The sequence below is a fragment of the Pecten maximus genome, chromosome 7, assembly GCF_902652985.1.
Source record: "Pecten maximus chromosome 7, xPecMax1.1, whole genome shotgun sequence".
Lineage (NCBI taxonomy): Eukaryota > Metazoa > Mollusca > Bivalvia > Pectinida > Pectinidae > Pecten > Pecten maximus.
Window position 1 is genome coordinate 9,405,342 of NC_047021.1, and position 27,995 is coordinate 9,433,336.

The 27,995-nt window shown below is 37.6% G+C and overlaps 3 protein-coding genes across 3 annotated transcripts; all 3 read right to left on the minus strand.

Moving 5' to 3' along the window:
- Window positions 1-1,599: 1,599 nt before the first annotated feature.
- Window positions 1,600-4,176, minus strand: LOC117331529 (cell wall protein DAN4-like). The gene is made up of 4 exons (XM_033890274.1): window positions 3,736-4,176; window positions 3,253-3,391; window positions 2,618-2,693; window positions 1,600-2,476 (listed from the first exon to the last, which is right to left on the minus strand). The coding sequence occupies exons 1-4, from the start codon at window positions 4,088-4,090 to the stop codon at window positions 2,267-2,269; spliced, it is 780 nt and encodes a 259-aa protein (XP_033746165.1). The 5' UTR covers window positions 4,091-4,176; the 3' UTR covers window positions 1,600-2,266.
- On the minus strand, window positions 4,164-12,668 carry LOC117331041. The gene is made up of 4 exons (XM_033889633.1): window positions 12,619-12,668; window positions 12,277-12,414; window positions 4,848-5,027; window positions 4,164-4,459 (listed from the first exon to the last, which is right to left on the minus strand). Exons 1-4 carry the CDS (start codon window positions 12,638-12,640, stop codon window positions 4,164-4,166), a joined length of 636 nt encoding a protein of 211 aa, XP_033745524.1. The 5' UTR covers window positions 12,641-12,668.
- A 3,621-nt stretch (window positions 12,669-16,289) lies between these two features.
- Window positions 16,290-25,834, minus strand: LOC117331042 (probable serine/threonine-protein kinase DDB_G0282963). The gene is made up of 5 exons (XM_033889635.1): window positions 25,684-25,834; window positions 24,125-25,228; window positions 23,702-23,825; window positions 20,729-20,798; window positions 16,290-17,692 (listed from the first exon to the last, which is right to left on the minus strand). The coding sequence occupies exons 1-5, from the start codon at window positions 25,832-25,834 to the stop codon at window positions 17,555-17,557; spliced, it is 1,587 nt and encodes a 528-aa protein (XP_033745526.1). The 3' UTR covers window positions 16,290-17,554.
- Window positions 25,835-27,995: the final 2,161 nt, after the last annotated feature.

Below are 27,995 nucleotides of genomic sequence, written 5' to 3' on the forward strand. Positions count from 1 at the left end.
TGTTTTGCCTGCGGTAACAAGAGAAGATTGATTGGTAAGTTACTAGTTAAGTGTGTTGGAGTCCAGCACCCATTACATGGAGTGATACCTGAGGATAGGAAGGAGGAGTCCCCAGACAACTACCTCGACAAGGTGACCTTTAATGTTGAGCTGGATGATGGATTACTGAGGAGAGGAAAGGAGGTGTTATCCTATTTTCCAGATGTTTTCTCTGCGGGAGACCTTGACCTTGGCCATACTATTGAATTCCCTCATCGGATTGAACTTAGCGACCCTACACCATTCAAACAGAGGCATCGGAGAATACCACCTGCCATGGTCCAGGAAGTGAGAGAACACTTACAGCAGTTGCTGGCATGCGGAGTTATCAGAAGATCATGCTCACCCTGGGCGTCCGGTGTAGTCTTAGCCAGGAAGAAGGACGGGTCTTTACGCATGTGTATCGACTATCGCCAACTTAATCAGAGGACTATTAAAGATGCCTACGCTCTCCCACGGATTGAGGAAATACTTGACTCACTTTCGGGATCATCATTCTTCTCCGTGTTGGACATGAAGAGTGGCTACCATCAAGTTGAGGTTGCGGAGCACCATAAGGAGCGGACAGCTTTTACTCTAGGCCCACTTGGGTTTTATGAGTATAACCGGATGCCGTTTGGTCTCGCTAACGCCCCGGCCACCTATCAGCGACTCATGGAGCAATGCCTCGGGGAATTACATATGGTGGACTGTTTCATCTATCTTGATGATGTCATTATCTTTTCATCAACCTTTGAGGAGCACTTGGAGAAACTTCAGCGTGTACTCCAGCGCTTGAGGGAACATGGGATAAAGCTGTCACCCAAGAAGTGCTCATTCTTCCAAAGCCGCGTCAGATATCTCGGGTTTATAGTGACAGCAGCCGGTATTGAAGCAGACCCTAGTAAAGTGGAGAAGATTATTAATTGGGAGCGGCCATCAAGCCCGGAGGATGTTCGCCGGTTTTTGGGTTTTGCCGGATATTACCGGAAGTTCATCAAGAATTTTGCAAAAGTAGCCCGGCCTTTAACAGATCTTATGCCAGCACCTAAGAAATCCGGAAAGAAGAAGGACAGCAATGGTTGTTGGAATTGGGGAGAGGAGCAGGAACTTGCGTTCATTTCATTAAAGGAAAGATTAGCCTCCCCGCCAGTTTTAGCTTATCCGGATTACACCAAAACCTTTGAGGTTCACTGTGATGCAAGTCATAAAGGTCTCGGAGCTGTGTTATACCAGGAAAAGGACAACAGGGAACATGTCATCGCTTATGCCAGCCGGGGATTGTCAAGGTCGGAGCGAAACTACCCAGCTCATAAGCTCGAGTTTCTTGCCATGAAATGGGCTATTACGGAGAAGTTTAAGGACTACCTGTATGACCATCGCTTCACTGTGGTGACGGACAACAACCCCCTCACCTACGTTCTATATGTATATTGACAGAAGCTATTTGCTTGATTGCAGGGACTTTTCTGCCTGTACTTATCAATATGTGCAAGTAAACATGTGAACAGAAGCTCCTGCCGTTTATTATCTATTGCCAAGGCCCCTCCCAACTGAAAATCCGACTTTGTTATATAGTCTTAACGTATATCTCACTAACAATGATGGTAGTCTTAACATAGATCTCACTAACAATTAATTGTTGTTATAACATATATCACTAACAATGATTGTTATAACATATATCACTAACACTGATGGTAGTCTTAACATATATCTCACTAACAATGATCGTTGTCATAAAGTATCTTACTAACAATGATCGTAATCATTGTCTACTTCTTCGATTTCTAATCGCACATGTTGTTTTCGTAATTGATCATAAATTCCGTCGTCCAAGCCATTAGTTTGAACATGACCTATTTTCACATGATCATAGTAATCCGTTTCCTCTTCCATTGTCCCCGAGACGTTATTCCCATATTTTGCTCCAGTCTCTCCGTGACCTCCAACTTTTGTATCTGTTTGTATTCCAGCCTCATCGTGAACTTCACCGTCAAAGTTAACCTCAGTCTGTTTTTGAACATCTGGACCATCATTATCTAGGACAAAATAGTCGCCATTGCTACTGTGTTTGTTTAACGTTACATGTAAAGTGTTGGGAGTTCCATCTGATGTCGTTTCACTATGTTCGGTTTTCGCAACAATACTTTTTTCAACCTGCAAATAATCGTAAATAGTCTTTTTTCGTAACTTCTACAGTTGTTCTTGTTCCGCCTGCTGTTGGGTCAAGGCTGGTTGTGCTAGCTCATGTCTGTCTCCTTGTTGCATTTCCTTTCCTAACATCGGAGGAAATCAAAGCGCTTCGGCGATCAGGAGCATAAGGATGTTTAACATTTTCATAGGCAGCATAGCAATAGGAGTGAGCCTCATCTGCCTTGATTTCCGGTTGGGCTGCAGTTTCACAGGATATGTCATCATACTCGACACCGTCTAGTCCAGGCGTTGGATCAGGAATCTGGAAAGGAAACACAGCTGTATATTAATAAATATTCTATGATTTCTGGTGGTGTTACTTTATCTTTTCAGTTTCATAGTCTGTAGTTTCTAAGATATGTATTAAACATCTGTGATGTATATACGATATAAGCGTACGTACCTCAGGAGATGTCGTAGTCGTACCATATGCAGTATTGTTTGTGATATATTCTAATCCATCTGAAGGTTTTCTATCGCTAAAATACAACAAAAACACAACACAAGTATTTATTGATTAATATGGTGAACTTAAAGGGAAATGAAATCCTCAAAACTTGTGCATAGAATTAGCCACTCCAAAATTGGCCGTACAAAAAACATGCATATTTGCTGAACTACTATTATCTATCATGTAATGAAATAATGTAAAAAGTCAAATATATAGAGGATGTAACACGAGTGTTCATGTAATAATTAATCGGGTAATCAGGTAAATGTTTTAGTAAGACATTGATACATGGGTGTAATAATCTAACAATGACACGTTTTACTAATTACAGGAATGATGTTTTCAAATGCATTTTGAGTAGCGAAACAATGCTAATGATATTATATATACATAAGCGTCACATAGGAAAACGCGACATCAGTCACAAATGTCGTCACAATAGAGATTCGTATGTGACAAGGCGCATTTGAATTTGTATGGTACTTACGCCATATGATTTTTATTGAACGATATTATTACACTAGGAACAACATATGTTGTATGATCAATAGAATCTTTATTATGAACTTTTCATAGAAATACTTTACCTTTTACGCCGACGTATAGAAATCAAAACAATAACAGATATGGCAGCAACTGTCACTACCAGGACGGAAGATAAGGCCGCTATGATAGGTATTCGGTCGGAGTTTCTTTGGCCTGTAACGGACGGTTTGTCCTGAGGAGCTGTGGACAGTAAAGGGTGGTAACTAATGTAATGATCTGTATGCATTGATTAAACCTAGGAATTAAATTGTATAATTATATCGTCACACTCTCTTGAAATATTACCCATCCTGCTTTCTACGACACCGTCATCTAATTTTAAAAGTCAAACAGTAACATCATACTCTTTGATTAACCATTCTTTAAACAGAGAAAAATATATGTAAAGGATATGGATATTCTCCCCAGATAAATCACATAGAACAGAAACTACAAGGTAATGCCAAAGGAATATCTACCACATGTTCCGGAAGCGTAAGCGTCTTCAGCCGTCATAATATCGTGTTGATATATTGATTACTTACCAGCAGGTGTATACGTGCTAGTTGCTACTTGAGTGTTGGCCGTGTCCATAATCATTAAATAGCTAGTTGTTGCTCTTCGAGTTGTTGACGTTGTTATGAAAACTGGTGACATGGTAGCTGTTGTTCTGAGAGTTTGTCCTTTGGAAGTCTTTGTACTGGTAGCTGGTGACGTAGAAGTCATTGTTCTGGTAGTTGGTGACGTAGATGTTGTTGTTCTGGTAGCTGGTGACATAGAAGTTATTGATCTGTAAGTTGTTCTTGGATATGTTAATGTGGTAATTGTTGTTCTGGCTGGTGTTGATATAGTAGTTGTTCGTTGCGTACTAACATTTACCGAAAGGAACTTAGAACACATGAGACAATCATTGATTATGATCGTGTTTAATGAAACATCTTGGAATTTAATTATTGCACATTAAACAAAAACGTTAGTTAATTCCATTTTCAATTTTTATAAATGTTTTGATTTTACCCTTCCAATCATTTTGATATTTGTATTTACCCGTACCAATACAGCTGCAGTTCAAGCTGGGTGGCCGACAAATCATGCCGTTATCGGTCATGCAGCTTCGTTTTGTACACCTGCATGTGACATCAATTGCTTTGTCTTTGATCAAGTCAATGGTTTCTATCCACGAGGTTATCGTACTTGGTTTCCTGAATGAAATCTTACCACCAAAACCTTCTGTTGAGTTATCTTTACAGTTTTGTAGGTTAAGATCGACTGTAAAATAATGAATTTGATTCCAACAGACTCTTATTAATATAATTGATATGCTTCAATAGATTATGTTGATTAGTACCAATATGTAAAATATTCATATTAATATGATACTATACTCAAGGTATATATTAACGAAATATTGATAATTGATAGATGTATTAATCGGTAATAAATATAGGTTAGATATGTACTGGGATATTATTGTTTAGGTAAACATACTATATATACATGTATATACTTCCGATAAAAATCAAGCATCGAATTCATTAATGATTTTGATATACTTAATAAATGTTGTACATGTAAAGCTATCCCTATCTATTACTATAGGATTATAAAATACTACGAGATAATCTACTTTTTCAACATCAGGATATTGTATACGTACCATCGGTCATATTGTCATATTCAATCCAGCTGACATCGTAGAATTTATTTAAAATAATCGTGTTGGATTTGTTTGTTATTCCACATTGTGTAGAACCGTAGCAGCAGGAAAATGTTCCGTTATAATCTTTATATGAGCGGCATTTTTTGTTACACTGAATGTCTTGAATGCCTCTGGAATCTTAAAAGAAAAGAAATGTAACAGACATATTAACCGTAAACAAATACACACGTTGCTACCTCGATTTGACGAAGTTGTAGTTGTTATGTGATACAAATCAAATGGGATGGAGTGGGTGGGGGTGGGTAGATCAGGGGAGAACCAATATCTTTGTATTAATTATTTGATACATTGATATATAACGTAGTAACACAACTGACAATATGACTCGTGCCCGGGCCTCGAACTCACGATCTACTATGTTATATATCAAATAATTAACACAATGTATCATATGCACTATGTGTTGTTGATCCGAAGATAAAGATTTGAATTTCCTGTCGTAGTTGTACTCGATGAAAATTTGTAATATGTGTACAATTCGTATCCATGTATGTAAATACATTGCGATCCAGGTATTGGTAGACGACTTCCACAATGATCATGTCATGATACTTGGCCGACCACCACTGCGCCATTGAAAAGTTCTTTCTTAAGAACGCCGATTTGGCTTAGCGACAATATACATTGTACATTTGTCTGTCAATGAAGGGCACACGATGGTCGGCTGTTTGTCGACAATATACATTGTGTCTGTCAATGGAGGGCACACGATGGTCGGCTGTTTGTCGACAATATACATTGTACATTGTGTCTGTCAATGAAGGGCGAACGATGGTCGGCTGTTTGTCGACAATATACATTGTGTCTGTCAATGAAGGGCGAACGATGGTCGGCTGTTTGTCGACAATATACATTGTGTCTGTCAATGGAGGGCACACGATGGTCGGCTGTTTGTCGACAATATACATTGTGTCTGTCAATGAAGGGCGAACGATGGTCGGCTGTTTGTCGACAATATACATTGTGTCTGTCAATGGAGGGCGAGCGATAGTCGGCTGTTTGTCGACAATATACATTGTGTCTGTCAATGAAGGGCGAACGATGGTCGGCTGTTTGTCGACAATATACATTGTGTCTGTCAATGAAGGGCACACGATGGTCGGCTGTTTGTCGACAATATACATTTATCTGTCAATGAAGGGCGAACGATGGTCGGTTGTTTGTCGACAATATACATTGTGTCTGTCAATGGAGGGCACACGATGGTCGGCTGTTTGTCGGCAATATACATTTATCTGTCAATGAAGGGCACACGATGGTCGGCTGTTTGTCGACAATATACATTGTGTCTGTCAATGAAGGGCACACGATGGTCGGCTGTTTGTCGGCAATATACATTTATCTTTCAATGAAGGGCACACGATGGTCGGCTGTTTGTCGACAATATACAATGTGTCTGTCAATGAAGGGCGAACGATGGTCGGCTGTTTGTCGACAATATACATTGTGTCTGTCAATGAAGGGCGAACGATGGTCGGCTGTTTGTCGACAATACACATTGTGTCTGTCAATGAAGGGCGAACGATGGTCGGCTGTTTGTCGACAATATACATTTTGTCTGTCAATGAAGGGCAAACGATGGTCGGCTGTTTGTCGACAATATACATTGTGTCTGTCAATGAAGGGCACACGATGGTCGGCTGTTTGTCGACAATATACATTGTGTCTGTCAATGAAGGGCACACGATGGTCGGCTGTTTGTCGACAATATACATTGTGTCTGTCAATGAAGGGCACACGATGGTCGGCTGTTTGTCGGCAATATACATTTATCTTTCAATGAAGGGCACACGATGGTCGGCTGTTTGTCGACAATATACAATGTGTCTGTCAATGAAGGGCGAACGATGGTCGGCTGTTTGTCGACAATATACATTGTGTCTGTCAATGAAGGGCGAACGATGGTCGGCTGTTTGTCGACAATATACATTGTGTCTGTCAATGGAGGGCACACGATGGTCGGCTGTTTGTCGACAATATACATTGTGTCTGTCAATGAAGGGCGAACGATGGTCGGCTGTTTGTCGACAATATACATTGTGTCTGTCAATGGAGGGCGAGCGATAGTCGGCTGTTTGTCGACAATATACATTGTGTCTGTCAATGAAGGGCGAACGATGGTCGGCTGTTTGTCGACAATATACATTGTGTCTGTCAATGAAGGGCACACGATGGTCGGCTGTTTGTCGACAATATACATTTATCTGTCAATGAAGGGCGAACGATGGTCGGCTGTTTGTCGACAATATACATTGTGTCTGTCAATGGAGGGCACACGATGGTCGGCTGTTTGTCGACAATATACATTGTGTCTGTCAATGAAGGGCACACGATGGTCGGCTGTTTGTCGACAATATACATTGTGTCTGTCAATGAAGGGCACACGATGGTCGGCTGTTTGTCGACAATATACATTGTGTCTGTCAATGAAGGGCACACGATGGTCGGCTGTTTGTCGACAATATACATTGTGTCTGTCAATGAAGGGCACACGATGGTCGGCTGTTTGTCGGCAATATACATTTATCTGTCAATGGAGGGCACACGATGGTCGGCTGTTTGTCGACAATATACATTGTGTCTGTCAATGAAGGGCACACGATGGTCGGCTGTTTGTCGGCAATATACATTTATCTGTCAATGAAGGGCACACGATGGTCGGCTGTTTGTCGACAATATACATTGTGTCTGTCAATGAAGGGCACACGATGGTCGGCTGTTTGTCGACAATATACATTGTGTCTGTCAATGAAGGGCGAACGATGGTCGGCTGTTTGTCGACAATATACATTGTGTCTGTCAATGAAGGGCACACGATGGTCGGCTGTTTGTCGACAATATACATTGTGTCTGTCAATGGAGGGCACACGATGGTCGGCTGTTTGTCGACAATATACATTGTGTCTGTCAATGAAGGGCACACGATGGTCGGCTGTTTGTCGACAATATACATTGTGTCTGTCAATGGAGGGCACACGATGGTCGGCTGTTTGTCGACAATATACATTGTGTCTGTCAATGAAGGGCACACGATGGTCGGCTGTTTGTCGGCAATATACATTTATCTTTCAATGAAGGGCACACGATGGTCGGCTGTTTGTCGACAATATACAATGTGTCTGTCAATGAAGGGCGAACGATGGTCGGCTGTTTGTCGACAATATACATTGTGTCTGTCAATGAAGGGCGAACGATGGTCGGCTGTTTGTCGACAATACACATTGTGTCTGTCAATGAAGGGCGAACGATGGTCGGCTGTTTGTCGACAATATACATTTTGTCTGTCAATGAAGGGCAAACGATGGTCGGCTGTTTGTCGACAATATACATTGTGTCTGTCAATGAAGGGCACACGATGGTCGGCTGTTTGTCGACAATATACATTGTGTCTGTCAATGAAGGGCACACGATGGTCGGCTGTTTGTCGACAATACACATTGTGTCTGTCAATGAAGGGCGAACGATGGTCGGCTGTTTGTCGACAATATACATTGTGTCTGTCAATGAAGGGCACACGATGGTCGGCTGTTTGTCGACAATATACATTGTGTCTGTCAATGAAGGGCACACGATGGTCGGCTGTTTGTCGACAATATACATTGTGTCTGTCAATGAAGGGCACACGATGGTCGGCTGTTTGTCGACAATATACATTGTGTCTGTCAATGAAGGGCACACGATGGTCGGCTGTTTGTCGGCAATATACATTTATCTGTCAATGGAGGGCACACGATGGTCGGCTGTTTGTCGACAATATACATTGTGTCTGTCAATGAAGGGCACACGATGGTCGGCTGTTTGTCGGCAATATACATTTATCTGTCAATGAAGGGCACACGATGGTCGGCTGTTTGTCGACAATATACATTGTGTCTGTCAATGAAGGGCACACGATGGTCGGCTGTTTGTCGACAATATACATTGTGTCTGTCAATGAAGGGCGAACGATGGTCGGCTGTTTGTCGACAATATACATTGTGTCTGTCAATGAAGGGCACACGATGGTCGGCTGTTTGTCGACAATATACATTGTGTCTGTCAATGGAGGGCACACGATGGTCGGCTGTTTGTCGACAATATACATTGTGTCTGTCAATGAAGGGCACACGATGGTCGGCTGTTTGTCGACAATATACATTGTGTCTGTCAATGGAGGGCACACGATGGTCGGCTGTTTGTCGACAATATACATTGTGTCTGTCAATGAAGGGCGAACGATGGTCGGCTGTTTGTCGACAATATACATTGTGTCTGTCAATGGAGGGCACACGATGGTCGGCTGTTTGTCGGCAATATACATTTATCTTTCAATGAAGGGCACACGATGGTCGGCTGTTTGTCGACAATATACAATGTGTCTGTCAATGAAGGGCGAACGATGGTCGGCTGTTTGTCGACAATATACATTGTGTCTGTCAATGAAGGGCGAACGATGGTCGGCTGTTTGTCGACAATACACATTGTGTCTGTCAATGAAGGGCGAACGATGGTCGGCTGTTTGTCGACAATATACATTTTGTCTGTCAATGAAGGGCAAACGATGGTCGGCTGTTTGTCGACAATATACATTGTGTCTGTCAATGAAGGGCACACGATGGTCGGCTGTTTGTCGACAATATACATTGTGTCTGTCAATGAAGGGCACACGATGGTCGGCTGTTTGTCGACAATATACATTGTGTCTGTCAATGAAGGGCACACGATGGTCGGCTGTTTGTCGACAATATACAATGTGTCTGTCAATGAAGGGCACACGATGGTCGGCTGTTTGTCGACAATATACATTGTGTCTGTCAATGAAGGGCACACGATGGTCGGCTGTTTGTCGACAATATACATTGTGTCTGTCAATGAAGGGCACACGATGGTCGGCTGTTTGTCGACAATATACATTGTGTCTGTCAATGAAGGGCACACGATGGTCGGCTGTTTGTCGGCAATATACATTTATCTGTCAATGGAGGGCACACGATGGTCGGCTGTTTGTCGACAATATACATTGTGTCTGTCAATGAAGGGCACACGATGGTCGGCTGTTTGTCGACAATATACATTGTGTCTGTCAATGGAGGGCACACGATGGTCGGCTGTTTGTCGACAATATACATTGTGTCTGTCAATGAAGGGCGAACGATGGTCGGCTGTTTGTCGACAATATACATTGTGTCTGTCAATGGAGGGCACACGATGGTCGGCTGTTTGTCGACAATATACATTGTGTCTGTCAATGGAGGGCACACGATGGTCGGCTGTTTGTCGACAATATACATTGTGTCTGTCAATGAAGGGCGAACGATGGTCGGCTGTTTGTCGACAATATACATTGTGTCTGTCAATGGAGGGCACACGATGGTCGGCTGTTTGTCGACAATATACATTGTGTCTCAATGGAGGGCACACGATGGTCGGCTGTTTGTCGACAATATACATTGTGTCTGTCAATGAAGGGCGAACGATGGTCGGCTGTTTGTCGACAATATACATTGTGTCTGTCAATGGAGGGCACACGATGGTCGGCTGTTTGTCGACAATATACATTGTGTCTGTCAATGAAGGGCGAACGATGGTCGGCTGTTTGTCGACAATATACATTGTGTCTGTCAATGGAGGGCGAACGATGGTCGGCTGTTTGTCGACAATATACATTGTGTCTGTCAATGAAGGGCGAACGATGGTCGGCTGTTTGTCGACAATATACATTGTGTCTGTCAATGAAGGGCACACGATGGTCGGCTGTTTGTCGACAATATACATGTATCTGTCAATGAAGGGCGAACGATGGTCGGCTGTTTGTCGACAATATACATTGTGTCTGTCAATGGAGGGCACACGATGGTCGGCTGTTTGTCGGCAATATACATTTATCTGTCTATGAAGGGCACACGATGGTCGGCTGTTTGTCGACAATATACATTGTGTCTGTCAATGAAGGGCACACGATGGTCGGCTGTTTGTCGGCAATATACATTTATCTTTCAATGAAGGGCACACGATGGTCGGCTGTTTGTCGACAATATACAATGTGTCTGTCAATGAAGGGCGAACGATGGTCGGCTGTTTGTCGACAATATACATTGTGTCTGTCAATGAAGGGCGAACGATGGTCGGCTGTTTGTCGACAATACACATTGTGTCTGTCAATGAAGGGCGAACGATGGTCGGCTGTTTGTCGACAATATACATTTTGTCTGTCAATGAAGGGCAAACGATGGTCGGCTGTTTGTCGACAATATACATTGTGTCTGTCAATGAAGGGCACACGATGGTCGGCTGTTTGTCGACAATATACATTGTGTCTGTCAATGGAGGGCACACGATGGTCGGCTGTTTGTCGACAATATACACTGTGTCTGTCAATGAAGGGCACACGATGGTCGGCTGTTTGTCGACAATATACATTGTGTCTGTCAATGGAGGGCACACGATGGTCGGCTGTTTGTCGACAATATACATTGTGTCTGTCAATGAAGGGCGAACGATGGTCGGCTGTTTGTCGACAATATACATTGTGTCTGTCAATGAAGGGCAAACGATGGTCGGCTGTTTGTCGACAATATACATTGTGTCTGTCAATGAAGGGCGAACGATGGTCGGCTGTTTGTCGACAATATACATTGTGTCTGTCAATGAAGGGCAAACGATGGTCGGCTGTTTGTCGGCAATATGCATTGTGTCTGTCAATGAAGGGCACCCGATGGTCGGCTGTTTGTCGACAATATACATTGTGTCTGTCAATGAAGGGCACACGATGGTCGGCTGTTTGTCGACAATATACAATTTGTCTGTCAATGAAGGGCAAACGATGGTCGGCTGTTTGTCGACAATATACATTGTGTCTGTCAATGAAGGGCACACGATGGTCGGCTGTTTGTCGACAATATACATTGTGTCTGTCAATGAAGGGCACACGATGGTCGGCTGTTTGTCGACAATATACATTGTGTTTCTGTCAATGAAGGGCACACGATGGTCGGCTGTTTGTCGACAATATACACTTTGTTTGTCAATGAAGGGCACACGATGGTCGGCTGTTTGTCGACAATATACATTGTGTCTGTCAATGAAGGGGCACACGATGGTCGGCTGTTTGTCGACAATATACATTTTGTTTGTCAATGAAGGGCACACGATGGTCGGCTGTTTGTCGACAATATACATTGTGTCTGTCAATGAAGGACAAACACATGCCGACTATTTGTCGGCATCAAATACTGAACTTGTCAAAGTAGGACAAACAAAGGTTGAGTATTTAAAGAGGTTGGCTAGATCTGTCGTCTCAGGAATAGGAAGGAAGAAACCTATTTTTACGATAATAAACACAATATGTATACACGAATATATAGCAATGATATCAAAATAATTATACCCATATTCGATACATCACAGACGACATTTCCAATGTTCATGGCTTCAGTTGGTTGAGGAGACGAAACTGTCGATGAAACAATATATGCTGTGTATATCATCAACAAAGTCAATTGTCGACGAATGTCAGTGTATAGCCCTGTAAATAGAAAAAATAATAGGTCATGGTACACTAGATAACGTATTAATAATATGGCACCTTAGTTAACATTACTGGAGACATAGTTATAAATACCAGGACAGTTCGTGTGATTTACACAGTTATCACGAAATGACAAAAATGTTTATCATAGAGATATTTCAATAAATGACCAATTTAACCCATTGTAACGTCGGTACTCACCACAATGTCTTGCTACAGCCATCGTGTCGTGCCGATTTCTGGATTACAGCACTACGCATATGGAGCGATTTACCGGGAAGTTTTAAATTACGCTTAATGCGTTAAGGACTGAGGAATGATTAGAATATAAATAGACTGAGTGTCAATAGTATAAAAGAACGAAGATTTCCCACCATTCTCATTACTGAAACGAAACAGGAAGAAATATTATAATATTATATTATAAGGTAGCACACCACAGTAAGACAGCCTGGCCATGGGCAATTTTTTTGTTAAGGAAATAACTCCTGTATTATGATATGCATAAAAATGAAAAAATAAATGTACACTATAATTGGTATATTCAGTATGAAGTAGTACATACAGGCTTCACATTTATTAAAACAAAAATCAATAAATTGGTTCCGGATTTTAAATATCCGGATTTTCCGAACGTGTGTTTACACAGGAAATTTAGTTTTGCCTACAGCGCAAAATGGAAGCCCACAGAAAAGGTAAGATAGCGGAAAAACTTAATTTACTACATATGTCCAAACAAGATTAATTCTGTCTTTGGGATAGAGATAGTTAATTTTAAATAGGTTTCAGAAAAAAAATTGTGTAGAGAATTGTGCCATTTTGGGTCAAATATCATAATATTTTGCAATTTTTGAGAATTTTTTAAGCTGTTACCATGGTATTCACAGCTCTAAAAATCACAGAAAATATCAGTTTACTTATCCTTCAGAGCTCTATTAAAATTGCAAATGTTGTACAGATTTCAAATATATATACTTTATTAGAGGTTATATGTAAGGTTAACTGGCAATGTTTACATATCTAAAACATGTGCCATATTTTTCAGAATTTGGCATTTTTACTGTACACTGCTACCTATATTATATTATGAAATATGAAATTGATATGAAATATTGTAATCAGTGATTTACGTACAAAAGGAATCTAAAGTGTATTACCCGATAAAGTAGTGTACATTGTATGTATTTCAAACACTGGTCGTATATTTTTGACGCCGTGGAGAGAACTAATATAGACTTTGCCTGTTAATATGTCCAACTGATTATGGCATCTTGATGATTTTATAAACTCCGTCTTTACATACATCCATTGTAGCAAGATGTGTTCCTTTGTTGACAAACTGTGGTTGTTTTTTAACTTAGCCGAGATTAAAAGAGAGTGTCTGCAAATCTATGCTTGATATAACGAAAACGTTGTCATCATTGTCTGTCTTGCTACAGCCATCGTGTTGTTCCGATTTTTGGATGCAAAATTACACAGATGGAGAGATTTACAGGGAAGTATTAAATTATGCTTAATGTTCCGGCTTTGTTTATGACTGAGGAATGATAAGAATGTAAATAGACTGATTCACAGTAGCACTAAAGAATGAATATTTCCTCCCACCATTCTCAACAAACAGTAAAAAATATTATCAACCTTGGAGATTACAGAACATTGTAAGGGGATTATTTACCACTGATGATATTTCCTTAGTAACAGGCCGTTGTAAGGGGATTATTTACCACTGATGATGTTTCCGTAGTTACAGGACGTTGTAAGGGGTTTATTTACCACTGATGATGTTTCCTTAGTAACAGGCCGTTGTAAGGGGATTATTTACCACTGATGATGTTTCCGTAGTTACAGGACGTTGTAAGGGTTTATCTACCACTGATGATGTTTCCTTAGTAACAGGCCGTTGTAAGGGGATTATTTACCACTGATGATGGTCCTTAGTAAAATGCCATAGATATAAAAAGTGTATTTTTACACAAAAATTATATGTTACAATGTGTACGAGTGTCGTTCCATCTTTTCAAGACCGACTGGTCCTTACTGACTGTGTGAGAGAAAATCAAATCACTCGATGGGACAGTTCGCCCATCGACATGAAGTGTATATATACACACTGTACCGAAAAGGCTACTGATCGGATTTAGACATATTCCCCTGTCCTGCATTGGTCAGTAATAGGCCGTAAAGGTGACTTAACTGGACGGCCACCTCATTTGTGTTCATGCTTTTCGTTTTCCTGATTTTGATGGCTTCTTTGATTTGTCTTACTATTGTGTTTTGTTCTTTCTCCACTATTTTGGCATTATGATGTGGTTGCCGATTCGTTGTAATGGGCAAGTCGCTCTTAAAACGTTGCTACGACACTCGCACACAATGCTACGAATACTGATTGTGTAAAGATAAACCTTGTATATAGATATGTATCCTAACTGATGAATCTTAATAAAGAAAATAGATAGAGGATTTTTTTTATCACTGATGATGTTTCCGTAGTTACAGGATATAGATAGGAAATAATTTATCACTTATGGTGTTTCCGTAGTTACAGGATGTACGAGGGATGTTTGATATGATGTGAGCCTCGTCTAGAAGGAGGTACTCAATGATGTTCTTTTTAAGTCCTGCTATTCTATGACGATATAGGGCCGTGTACCCGAAGACTGGTCTCATTTGGTTAGTTTATATCGACGAGGTAGCACTCTAAAGTAAACAAGACAAGCGGCTTTAGCAAAATGGACAAATTCGGTGAAAGAGCAGTGATCTAATACATGTATTTGCATAAAAAAGGTTTAACACCCAAGGATAATCATACTGACATGGTAGCAACACTAGGGAAATTTTCGCGTACTAATCTTAACCTTTTTGAGGAAGATCATGTCAACTTTCTTCAGAGATTTGCCACTGTGGACAGAAAATGGGTCCATCATTTTACCCCAGAGGCTTAACAACATTCGGAACAATGAAAGCACTCTTGCTCTCCCCGTCAAAGAAGGCAAAGACTGTTCAATTAGCTGGGAAGGTTATGACCTCGGTTTTCTGGGATGCAGATGGTATACTGCTGATAGATTATCTCCAAAAGGGACAAACAATCAAAGGCACACACTATCCTTAACTTCTGAGGCAATTCCGGGAAATTATCTAACTTAAGCGCGGCAGAAAGCTCACTAAAGGTGTGTTATTCCATGAGGACAATGCTCCTGTTCACAAGTCTGGCATTGCCATGGCTGCCATTCACGATTGTGACTTTACATTGATTGAACATCCGCCTCTTGCGTCTATTGCCAAAACTGAAAACAGCTATTTCAGACACCCTCTTTTATTCCGATGATGACGTCATACATGTAGTTGATGACTATCTGAACAGCCAAGAAAAATAATTATATGAAAGTGGCATTGAGTCCCTTAAACAACGCTGGCAAAAGTGTATAGATACTGAAGGGAATTATGTTGAAAAATGATAATCACAACTTATCAATCAGCCCTCGTAGATATGAAATTATTTAACAGTGATGATGTTTCCCTGGTTACAGGATGTTGATAGAGGATTTTTGTTATCACTGTTGATGTTTCCGTAGTTACAGAATGTAGATATGGAATTATTTACTGCGGATGATGTTTCCATGGTTACAGGATGTAGATTGAGGATTTTATTTTACTACTGGTGATCTCGACATTGACTTACTAATTGCAGGACGTAGACTTGTCGCTCTTATAGAGGGTTCTTTTGAAGTGCAATTTAATAGGATTTGCATTATTTTTTCATGACAGCATTGGTTAGTTTAGTGAGGTATTTGTAAACAAAAATCGCAGTAAAATGGATGAACTTTTGTAATACTTTTTAATTTCATTTTTTAATAAATAACACGAGAGAAATAATTTCAGGACTCGATATATAAAAATGTAAGTTTCTACATAAATAGTATCTACTTCTAAAGATATATTGGTTGAACCGACACATTCAAACGTAAGTGATACGGGACATAGGGACCTATTATGAAGGTATTCAATTAATTGTTACGTTAAAGACAATGATCAATACGTATTTCATATATAACAAAATTAAGAACTTTATATTTGGACAAAGTATCTTTCCTTGAAAACATTCAACATAAAACATCAAACATTATGTGTATGATTCACATCTCAGGCGGGTCAGTATCCACATAAAATCTCAGGCGGGTCAGTATTCACAACACATCTCAGGCGGGTCAGTATTCACACCACATCTCAGGCTGGTCAATATTCACATCACAGGCGGGTCAGTATTCACATCTCAGGCGGGTCAGTATTCACATCACATCTCAGGCGGGTCAGTATTCACATCACATCTCAGGCGGATCAGTATTCACATCACATCTTAGGTGGGTCAGTATTCACATCTCAGGCGGATCATTATTAACATAAAATCTCAGCCTGGTCAGTATTCACATCACATCTCAGGTGGGTCAGTATTCACATCAAATATCAGCAAGGTCAGTATTCACAGCATATCTCAGGCGGGTCAGTATTCACATCTCTGCCGGGTCAGTATTCACATCTCCACCGGGTCAGTATTCACATCAAATCTCAGGAGGGTCAGTATTCACAGCACATCTCAGGCGGGTCAATATTCACATCTCCGCCGGGTCAATATTCACAGCACATCTCAGCCAGGTCAGTATTCACATCAAATCTCAGGAGAGTCAGTATTCACAGCACATCTCAGGCGGGTCAGTATTCACATCACATCTCAGCCTGGTCAGTATTCACATCACATCTCAGGTGGGTCAGTATTCACATCAAATCTCAGGAGGGTCAGTATTCACATCAAATCTCAGGCTAGTCAATATTCACATCACATCTCAGCCAGGACAGTATTCACATCTCAGCCAGGACAGTATTCACATCTCAGCCAGGACAGTATTCACGTCAAATCTTAGGAGAGTCAGTATTAATATAACATCAGACATAAATTGAATTGGTCGGACCAGTATTCACATTATCAAATATATATTGTGTCGGTCGAACCTGTCTTCTCATAACATCAGACATAGATTGTGTCGGTCGAACTAGTCTTCACAAAACATCAAACATAAATTGTGTCGGTCTGATCTCCTTATATTCATGTCATCCTCCTCTTACTTATACATTTCTTATAACATCACACATCTTTTGTGTCTGGCGGGTCAATCTTCTTCAGTGAAAATGATTTCATTCGGGTAGAGGAACGCCGCTGATCTTTTAGACTGAAGGTCCTGGAGAGTCGCATTGAAGATTTCCGACTAGAGACGGCGCGATTCTGTAGAGGAAACGAACAAAAAAGTATTACATAATATTACAGAGATACACATAACGTCATACAGTATTGCATAATATTACAGAGGTAAGATATAAGTAACGTCATACAGTATTACATAATATTACAGAAGTAAGATACACATAACGTCATAAAGTATTACATAATATTACAGAGATAAGCTACAAGTATGGTAATAAGGTATTACATAATATTACAGAGATAAGATACACTTAAAGTCATAAAGTATTACATATTACAGAGGTAATATACACATACCGTCATACAGTATTACATAATATTACAGAGATAAGATACACTTAACGTCATACAGTATTACATAATATTACAGAGATAAGATACACATAACGCCATAAAGTATTACATAATATTACAGAGATAAGATACACGTAACGTCATAAAGTATTACATATTACAGAGGTAAGATACACATAACGTAATAAAGTATGACATAATATTACAGAGATAAGATACAAGTAACGTCATACAGTATTACATAATATTACAGAGATAAGATACAAGTAACGCCATAAAGTATTACATAATATTACAGAGGTAAGATACAAGTAACGCCATAAAGTATTACATAATATTACAGAGGTAAGATGCACATAACGTCATAAAGTATTACATAATATTATAGAGGTAAGATACAGTAAGATACAAGTAACGTCATACAGTATTACATAATATTACAGAGGTAAGATACAGTAAGATACAAGTAACGTCATACAGTATTACATAATATTACAGAATTAAAGTTCAGGTAACGCCATAGAGTATTACATAATATTACAGAGATAAGATACAAGTAACGTCATACAGTATTACATAATATTACAGAGATAAGATACACACAACGGCATACAGTATTACATAATATTACAGAGGTAAGATACAAGTAACGCCATACAGTATTACATAATATTACAGAGGTAAGATACACATAACGTCATAAAGTATTACATAATATTACAGAGATAAGCTACAAGTATGGTAATAAGGTATTACATAATATTACAGAGATAAGATACACTTAAAGTCATAAAGTATTACATATTACAGAGGTAATATACACATAACGTCATAAAGTATTACATAATATTACAGAGGTAAGATACACATACCGTCATACAGTATAACATAATATTACAGAGATAAGATACAAGTAACGTCATACAGTATTACATAATATTACAGAGGTAAGATACAAGTAACGCCATAAAGTATTACATAATATTACAGAGGTAAGATACAAGTAACGTCATACAGTATTACATAATATTACAGAATTAAAGTTCAGGTAACGCCATAGAGTATTACATAATATTACAGAGATAAGATACAAGTAACGTCATACAGTATTACATAATATTACAGAGATAAGATACACACAACGGCATACAGTATTACATAATATTACAGAGGTAAGATACAAGTAACGCCATACAGTATTACATAATATTACAGAGGTAAGATACACATAACGTCATAAAGTATTACATAATATTACAGAATTAAAGTTCAGGTAACGCCATAAAGTATTGCATAATATTACAGATGTAAGATACAAGTAACGCCATAAAGTATTACATAATATTACAGAGATAAGATACAGGTATGGTAATAAGGTATTACATAATATTACAGAGATAAGATACATATAACGTCATAAAATATTACATAATATTACAGAGATAAGATACACATAACGTCATAAAGTATTACATAATATTACAGAGATAAGATACAAGTATGGTAATAAGGTATATAGAGGTTACACAACGAGTGATTGTTGGATATGGTATTTATTTCACACGTGTAAGTTATTTTTTAAAGTTACAAAAGACACGAGCTTTAGCGAGTGTCTTTTGCAACTTTTAAAAAATAGCTCACGAGTATGAAATAAATTCCATATCCAACAATCACGAGTCGTGTGACCTGTTTCTACCACAATAATATCGGCTTGAATCACAGGGAAACGTGGTCTAGTATAATTTCGCGTATGCAAATAAAGTATACCGGTGACGTCCGGGACCCGGTGATGTGACGTCATCCGATTATTGATGACGACAATAACAATTGCAGCTTGGGTCAAAGTTCGAATTCTTAACCAATCAAAAGACCGGAAGGTCATATACCACTAGTGGTATATAACATATATTTATCCAACAGTCGGCATATTTATACAATGGATTGAGAGTGGAATAACAAAGCGAATTGTGGTAGAATAAATAATAGTACAGAGGTAAGATACACATAACGTCATAAAGTATTACATAATATTACAGAGGTAAGATACACATAACGTCATAAAGTATAACATAATATTACCGAGATAAGATACACAACGTCATAAAGTATTACATAATATTACAGAGATAAGATACAAGTAACGCCATAAAGTATTACATAATGTTACAGAGATAAGATACACATAACGTCATAATGTATTACATAATGTTACAGAGATAAGATACACATAACGTCATAAAGTATTACATAATATTACAGAGATAAGATACACATAACGTCATAAAGTATTACATAATATTACAGAGATAAGATACAAGTAACGCCATAAAGTATTACATAATATTACAGAGGTAAGATACACATAAAGCCATAAAGTATTACATAATAGTACAGAGATAAGATACACATAACGTCATAAAGTATTACATAATATTACAGAGATATGATACACGTAACGTTATAAAGTATTACATAATATTACAGAGATATGATATACGCAGTGCCGGGATCACAAAAAAAATCAACGTCCTGTTATATTCGAAAAGAAGGGTACCTCACAATGAAACTCTTCGTCTTAATACGGTAAAATATTAAAGACAACTCCTTACATGTATAAATGATGTGCAAAACTAAATTCTAAACTGCCCCTTATTGACAATGTACCCAACTTAATGACAGACAATCTGTCAATGTCTCCTTCACGAAATCGAGGAGCATGGCGTCTTAGTAACGCTTACAATTGTAAGAGAATCCATCACGTACCTCTTCAGCAGGTGAATGCGGGGGCGGTGGCAGGTTCATGGAGTCTAAAAATATCCTCTGTTTCTTTTTTCTTTAAACAAAACCAGACCGCTAGTTAAGTATATCAATCATTTATTCATTATAATTATTAATAATTTGCATTGATGTTAAAGTTAACGTATCTATTGTTGCTATGGCTTATATTAATGTTACAGTTTATATTGATGTTATAGTTTGCATTGTTGTAAAAGTTTGTATTGAATTTTATAGTTTGTATTGATGTTATAGTTTGTATTGTTGTAAAAGTTTGTATTGTTGTAAAAGTTTGTATTAAATTTTATAGTTTGTATTGTTGCTATAGTTTGCATTGTTTATATCATTTGTATTGATGTTATAATTTACGTTTCTATTATTGCTATACTTTGTATTTTGTTATAGTATGCATATATGTTATAGTTTATATTGTTGTTATAGTTTGTATTGATGCTATAGTTTATATTGATGTTATAGTTTGTATTGATGCTATAGTTTATATTGATGTTATAGTTTGTATTGATGTTATAGTTTATATTGATGTTATAGTTTGTATTGATGTTAAAGTTTGTATTGTTGTTATAGTTTGTATTGATGTTATAGTTTATATTGATGTTATAGTTTGTATTGATGTTATATTTTGTATTGATGTTATAGTTTATATTGATGTTATAGTTTGTATTGATGTTATAGTTTGATGTTATAGTTTGTATTGATGTTATAGTTTATATTGATGTTATATTTTATATTGATGTTATACTTTATATTGATGTTATAGTTTGTATTGATGTTATAGTTTATATTGATGTTATAGTTTATATTGATGTTATAGTTTGTATTGATGTCATAGTTTATATAGAGGTTACACAACGAGTGGTTGTTGGATATGGAATTTATTTCACACGAGTAAGTTATTTTTTAAAAGTTGCAAAAGACACGAGCTTTAGCGAGTGTTTTTTGCAACTTTTAAAAAATAACTTACGAGTGTGAAATAAATTCCATATTCAACAATTTCGAGTCGTGTGACCTGTTTCTACCACAATAATATCGGCTTGAATCAAAGGGAAACGTGGCCAAGTATAATTTCGCGTATGCATATAAAGTGTACCGGTGACGTCCGGGACCCGGTGATGTGACGTCATTAGATTATTGATGACGTCAATAACAATTGCAGCTTAGGTCAAAGTTCACCGTGTTAGCCAATCGAAATGCGTACAGAGTTTATACCACGTGTGGTATAAACAGATTGTTAATCAACAGCTGTAATGATTAACTGATGGTCTGAGAGTTGAATAACACGGGGTATTGTGGTAGAAATTGATGTTATAGTTTTTATTGATGTTATAGTTTATATTGATGTTATTATCTGTATTGATGTTATAGTTTGTATTGATGTTATAGTTTATATTGATGTTATAGTTTATATTGATGTTATAGTTTGTATCGTTTTTACAGTTTGTATTGATGTTTTAGTTTATATTGATGTTATAGTTTATATTGATGTTACAGTTTGTATTGATGTCATAGTTTATATTGATGTTATAGTTTGATGTTATAGCTTGTATTGATGTTATAGTTTGTATTGATGTTATAGTTTGTATTGATGTTATAGTTTATATTGATGTTATAGTTTGTATTGATGTTATAGTTTGATGTTATAGTTTGTATTGATGTTATAGTTTATATCGATGTTATAGTTTGTATTGATGTTATAGTTTGTGTTGATGTTATAGTTTGTATTGATGTTATAGTTTGTATTGATGTTAGTTTATATTGATGTTATAGTTTGTATTGATGTTATAGTTTATATTGATGTTATCGTTTATCTGCTGTTCTCGTTTCTCTTGTCTGTTCTAGTTGGTCTTGTTGTTCTAGTTTGTATTGCTGTTCTCGTTTCTTCCCGTATTGCTGGGTTCTCGTTTTCATCTTGCTGTTCTCGTATTCTCTTGCTGTTCTAGTGTCATACGTATTGATGTTATAGTTTATATTGATGTTATAGTTTGTATTGATGTTACAGTTTGTATTGTTGTTATAGTTTGTATTGATGTTATAGTTTGTATTGATGTTATAGTTTATATTGATGTGATAGTTTATACAGTATTGATGTTATAGTTTGTGTTGATGTTATAGTTTGTATTGATGTTATAGTTTGTATTGATGTTAGTTTATATTGATGTTATAGTTTGTATTGATGTTATAGTTTATATTGATGTTATAGTTTGTATTGATGTTATAGTTTATATTGATGTTATAGTTTGTATTGTTGTTATAGTTTGTATTGATGTTATAGTTTATACAGTATTGATGTTATAGTTTATATTGATGTTATAGTTTGTATTGATGTTATAGTTGTATTGATGTTACAGTTTGTATTGTTGTTATAGTTTGTATTGATGTTATAGTTTGTATTGATGTTATAGTTTGTATTGATGCTATAGTTTATATTGATGTTATAGTTTATATTGATGTTATAGTTTGTATTGATGTTATAGTTTGTATTGATGTTATAGTTTATATTGATGTTATAGTTTGCATTTATGTTATAGTTTGTATTGATGTTATAGTTTGTATTGATGTTATAGTTTACGAATCTGTTGTTACTATAGATTATCTATGTCATTGCTATAACATTTTGATATAAACAATAAAGTCAAAAGTTGGAATAAGACTAACAATGTCTTGCTTGCCTTAAACGTTCTAAAGATATACAAGCAGGAATAAACTAGAAACAGCGGTTTGCTTTATATATTGTCCCAGACACAAAATGGATATGTAAGTCCCGCGTGGGACAAGAGACGTTAGCATTAAGTCATCGGAATCAAGTACCTTTTTATAATATTTCTTATTTTTATCATTATTGGAATATTTGTCACACATGTAAAAAGAGTCGTACATATTTAGAGTACCATCGGGGTTTCACACTAAAAGGAAATCGTTCTGTAATAAGCTGGCTGTACATACCGTTTTCTGTCCTTGGTGAAAAGAACAAAGCACAATACCACAAGCAAAAGAATGACAATGCCGGCTACGCCTCCTGCTAGTGCATAATTAAACATTGACGTCTCGTGGAAAGGTAAACCAGATCCTGGAAGGAAGAAACATGTTTTAGTAAACATCATGGTCTCCATGGAAGCTTCGTTACATGTATTATTGTCTGACATGTGGAAATATCCACTGAATATTTGAATTTATCGAATGAAATCAATAATATATGACACAAGCCTTTTAGCGAATATTATAAATTATATCGCTTTGTAACAAGTATGCATTAAGATATTTACGACATGGGTTTATAACATTATACTCATACAGCTAGCCATAATATAAAAAAGTCATATTGTGTTTATATGTTTTATGAATCATGATGTGTTTAAAAAATCTTACTTTGTAGTGTAGCAGTCTCTGGTGGCTGTGTAACTACTGCAGCATCTGAAGACATAGCCATTCTCTGTGTGGTAAAGGAACCATTGGTATTGTTCGTGATATTCTCATATCCACCAGTGCTTGTATAACCAGCCCGCCCTTCTCCACTGTCGATTGTATAATCAACAAAGTGACTTGTTGTCTCATTTTGATTTCCATTGTTCGTGACGTCACCGGAAGTTACGTCTGTTGTGATGCGTTCCTCTCCTTTGGTTGTATCATATATATCACTATCGTTACCGGTAGTTGTAGATCCACTATCCCCATGCATTTCTGCGCCAACAGTAGTTGAAAAAACACTGAAGGTTGATTCAAGTTCTTTGATTGTAATTGTGCTGACGTCATCAACGTTATCGGTTGTAGTTCCATCCGTGTCTTCACCAGATAAGTGTTTGTCAATATCTGTCTGTAATGATTCGGACGTTGTTTCACGAGTTTGGTCCGTGGTAGGTCCAATCTCGTCCGTGGTAGGTCCAATCTCGTCCGTGGTAGGTCCAATCTCGTCCGTGGTAGGTCCAGTCTCGTTCTCTGTGTCGTATTCATGACACTGTTGGCTATAACCTTTCTTGCTTGGTTTACTCGCCAGAGATGTAGGCGTAACACTAGTTGTCGTACTTCCAGTAGTATCTTTTCCCTTCCCCTTTTTGCTTCCCTTTCTCTTATTCGGACTAGATTCATCATCTACCGGTTTATCATTTTCTTCATTCCCAACAGAGTTTTTGCCTTTGCCATTCTTATTTTCATGAGAAGTTGGTGAAATACTAGTTGTATTTGAATTAGTATTTTTCCCTTTTTTCTTCTTACTACCCTTTTTCGTCGTACTGGAAGTGGTAGATTCACGATCTACCGGTTCAGTTTCCTCATCATTCTTACAAGAGTTTGTCCCCTTCCCTTTCTTTGTTTTGGAATGAGTCGTTGTTTCTGAAACCCCATTGTCATTCGATGGCGACGAAGTATTGATTGTCTCCTCATTGTCATTTTTATTATTTTTCTTCTTATCTTTTGAGTTACATTGACTACCAGTTTTATCATCTGTTTCGTCTTGGCCTTTTCCAATATTGGTAACTTCAAAACAAAACAATCATGGATAAGCACCACAACGCCATTACATTATTACCGGAGGAGAGACAAAGGTACACTTTGTATCGCAATATATGTATACACCTTTCATATATAGATAGATATAGACTATAATGTTATATACTACACATAAACCAGGATAACTACATCAGTTACGTAGAGACAACAAACCACGACAATTTAGAATACCACAGAGGAAGACGATTCTATCATTGATATTAATGTATTTCAATGATGAGAATTTCATTACAGGGAAAATGCTTTAAATAATTTATTCAACTTATGCCAAATCCTGTTGTTATAAAAAAATTCAATAGAACATGTTTAAATCTAATATAAACACACTGGAGGCTTCACAAACGTACAGAAGTAAAACTGTCTGTTTTGATATTACATTTTCTCATAAGAATGATTACTATTTGACAGGTAAACAAACACACCTTTACAGTTACTTATCAACCAATTATCGTACTCCTCCTGACAATCACAAACTTTATAGATACAGTCGAATTGGATTTGGTCCTGTTCCAACATCTCCTGAATATCGCCACAAGGCAGCCTTTTCCGGCGCTGAGGGAGCTCAAACCTCATCGTCTTAACCTCAATGTTACATTCGTCGCATCTTGTGGTTATTTCTGTAGATAAAATTATTCCGTTATAAATAGGTGTTGGGTTTAAAGTTTACACATAGTATATGACAAGCACGTTTTTTGTTTTGTTTTGTTGTTGTTTTGTCAAGCTTGGGGTGCAAGAAGCTGCTTCTTGGGTCCAAACTCACTATCTAAATAAGAAAAAATCAAGCATAATAGGTATTGCTAAAACAATACATGTCCCCTATTGGCCCCCGCTAGAAACAGATACAGTGACCCTGACACTGACGAAAAAACCCTGAAAATCGAACTTGATCTGTAGCTACTCATGCTGAAGTTACATACCAACTTTCACCAACATACATTGAAACATGGCTGAGAAAAGCGGAGGAAAATGAGCGGATTGATTGACAGACGGAAGGACAGACAGACAGATGGACGAGAAGGTTGATAACCTATACTCCCGGTTTCATTAAAAACCAATTGCGACTTGTAGACTTATCATATAGACGGTCAGACGGTGGGTTATATGTTTAACATGTGACAATAGCCTTTTTTTAAAAATGCTGCAGTTGTCCTCTTGAATATAATAACAACAAAACAATGAATACTATTACCAAGAAGTTCCAAAATACTACCATATGCTTCTCCTCTCCTACATAAAATCTTTTTCTTGTGGAGAAAGGTCTTCAGTCCATCGTTCTGGATAGGAGGCAGGTTGGGTTTATCAGGGTCGTCACAATGTATATCACATCCACCATCGTCACACCAAACGGATGCAGGTTGGCACCACGGAATCTGTCTGTTCCCAACGTCACACCTGTCCCGTAGTTCATACGACAGACAGTCCCAGTCACACCTGGACACTTAAATACGATATCAAATGAGCACAAGTGATTAATTATATAATTAGTCATTCAAATATAGAAAAGAGTAAATAGTTCCTCCCTAGCCTACATAGTTCAAGTCTATAACAAGCCTTGGATTTTACAGATCGGAAAAAAGTTATGGCATACGGTGTTACACGAAAGAGTAATGACATAGTGTTAAACAAAAGTGTCATGACATATAGTGTTAAACAAAAGTGTCATGACATATAGTGTTACACAAAAGGATCATGACATATAGTGTTACACAAAAGGGTCATGACATACAGTGTTACACAAAAGTGTCATGACATAGTGTTACACAAAAGGGTCATGACATATAGTGTTACACAAAAGGGTCATGACATATAGTGTTACACAAAAGGGTCATGACATATAGTGTTACACAAAAGGGTCATGACATACAGTGTTACACAAAAGTGTCATGACATAGTGTTACACAAAAGGGTCATGACATATAGTGTTACACAAAAGGGTCATGACATATAGTGTTACACAAAAGGGTCATGACATATAGTGTTACACAAAAGGGTCATGACATATAGTGTTACACAAAAGGGTCATGACATATAGTGTTACACAAAAGGGTCATGACATACAGTGTTAAACAAAAGGGTCATGACATATAGTGTTACACAAAAGGGTCATGACATACAGTGTTAAACAAAAGGGTCATGACATATAGTGTTACACAAAAGGGTCATGACATACAGTGTTACACAAAAGGGTCATGACATATAGTGTTACACAAAAGTGTCATGACATATAGTGTTAAACAAAAGGTCATGACATATAGTGTTACACAAAAGGGTCATGACATATAGTGTTACACAAAAGTGTCATGACATATAGTGTTACACAAAAGGACATGACATACAGTGTTACACAAAAGGGTCATGACATACAGTGTTACACAAAAGGGTCATGACATATAGTGTTACACAAAAGTGTCATGACATACAGTGTTACACAAAAGGGTCATGACATACAGTGTTAAACAAAAAAAATCATGACATACCGTGTTACACAAAAGTGTCATGACAAACAGTGTTACACATAAGGGTACTGACATACAGTGTTACACAAAAGGATCATGATCTACAGTGTTACACAAAAGTGTCATGACATACAGTGTTACACAAAAGGGTCATGACATACAGTGTTACACATAAGTGTCATGACATACAGTGTAACACAAAAGGTCATGACATACAGCGTTACAAAATAGTCATGACATACAGTGTTACACAAGTGTCATGACATACAGTGTTACAC

Excerpts from the sequence above, each read along its gene's own strand:
- LOC117331042 (XM_033889635.1), bottom strand. The coding sequence starts at position 25,834 with ATGAGGTTTGAGCTCCCTCAGCGCCGGAAAAGGCTGCCTTGTGGCGAT. Across the intron at positions 23,826-24,124 it reads AGAGACTGCTACACTACAAA|GATCTGGTTTACCTTTCCAC; the intron begins GTAAGATTTTTT and ends TCTTCCTTCCAG. Across the intron at positions 17,693-20,728 it reads CGCATTCACCTGCTGAAGAG|AATCGCGCCGTCTCTAGTCG; the intron begins GTACGTGATGGA and ends TTTCCTCTACAG.
- LOC117331529 (XM_033890274.1), bottom strand. The coding sequence starts at position 4,090 with ATGTGTTCTAAGTTCCTTTCGGTAAATGTTAGTACGCAACGAACAACT. Across the intron at positions 2,694-3,252 it reads TCTATACGTCGGCGTAAAAG|CGATAGAAAACCTTCAGATG; the intron begins GTAAAGTATTTC and ends GTTGTATTTTAG. Across the intron at positions 2,477-2,617 it reads CGACTACGACATCTCCTGAG|ATTCCTGATCCAACGCCTGG; the intron begins GTACGTACGCTT and ends TTTCCTTTCCAG.
- LOC117331041 (XM_033889633.1), bottom strand. The coding sequence starts at position 12,640 with ATGGCTGTAGCAAGACATTGTG. Across the intron at positions 12,415-12,618 it reads GGCTGTAGCAAGACATTGTG|GGCTATACACTGACATTCGT; the intron begins GTGAGTACCGAC and ends TTCTATTTACAG. Across the intron at positions 4,460-4,847 it reads ATATGACAATATGACCGATG|TCGATCTTAACCTACAAAAC; the intron begins GTACGTATACAA and ends ATTATTTTACAG.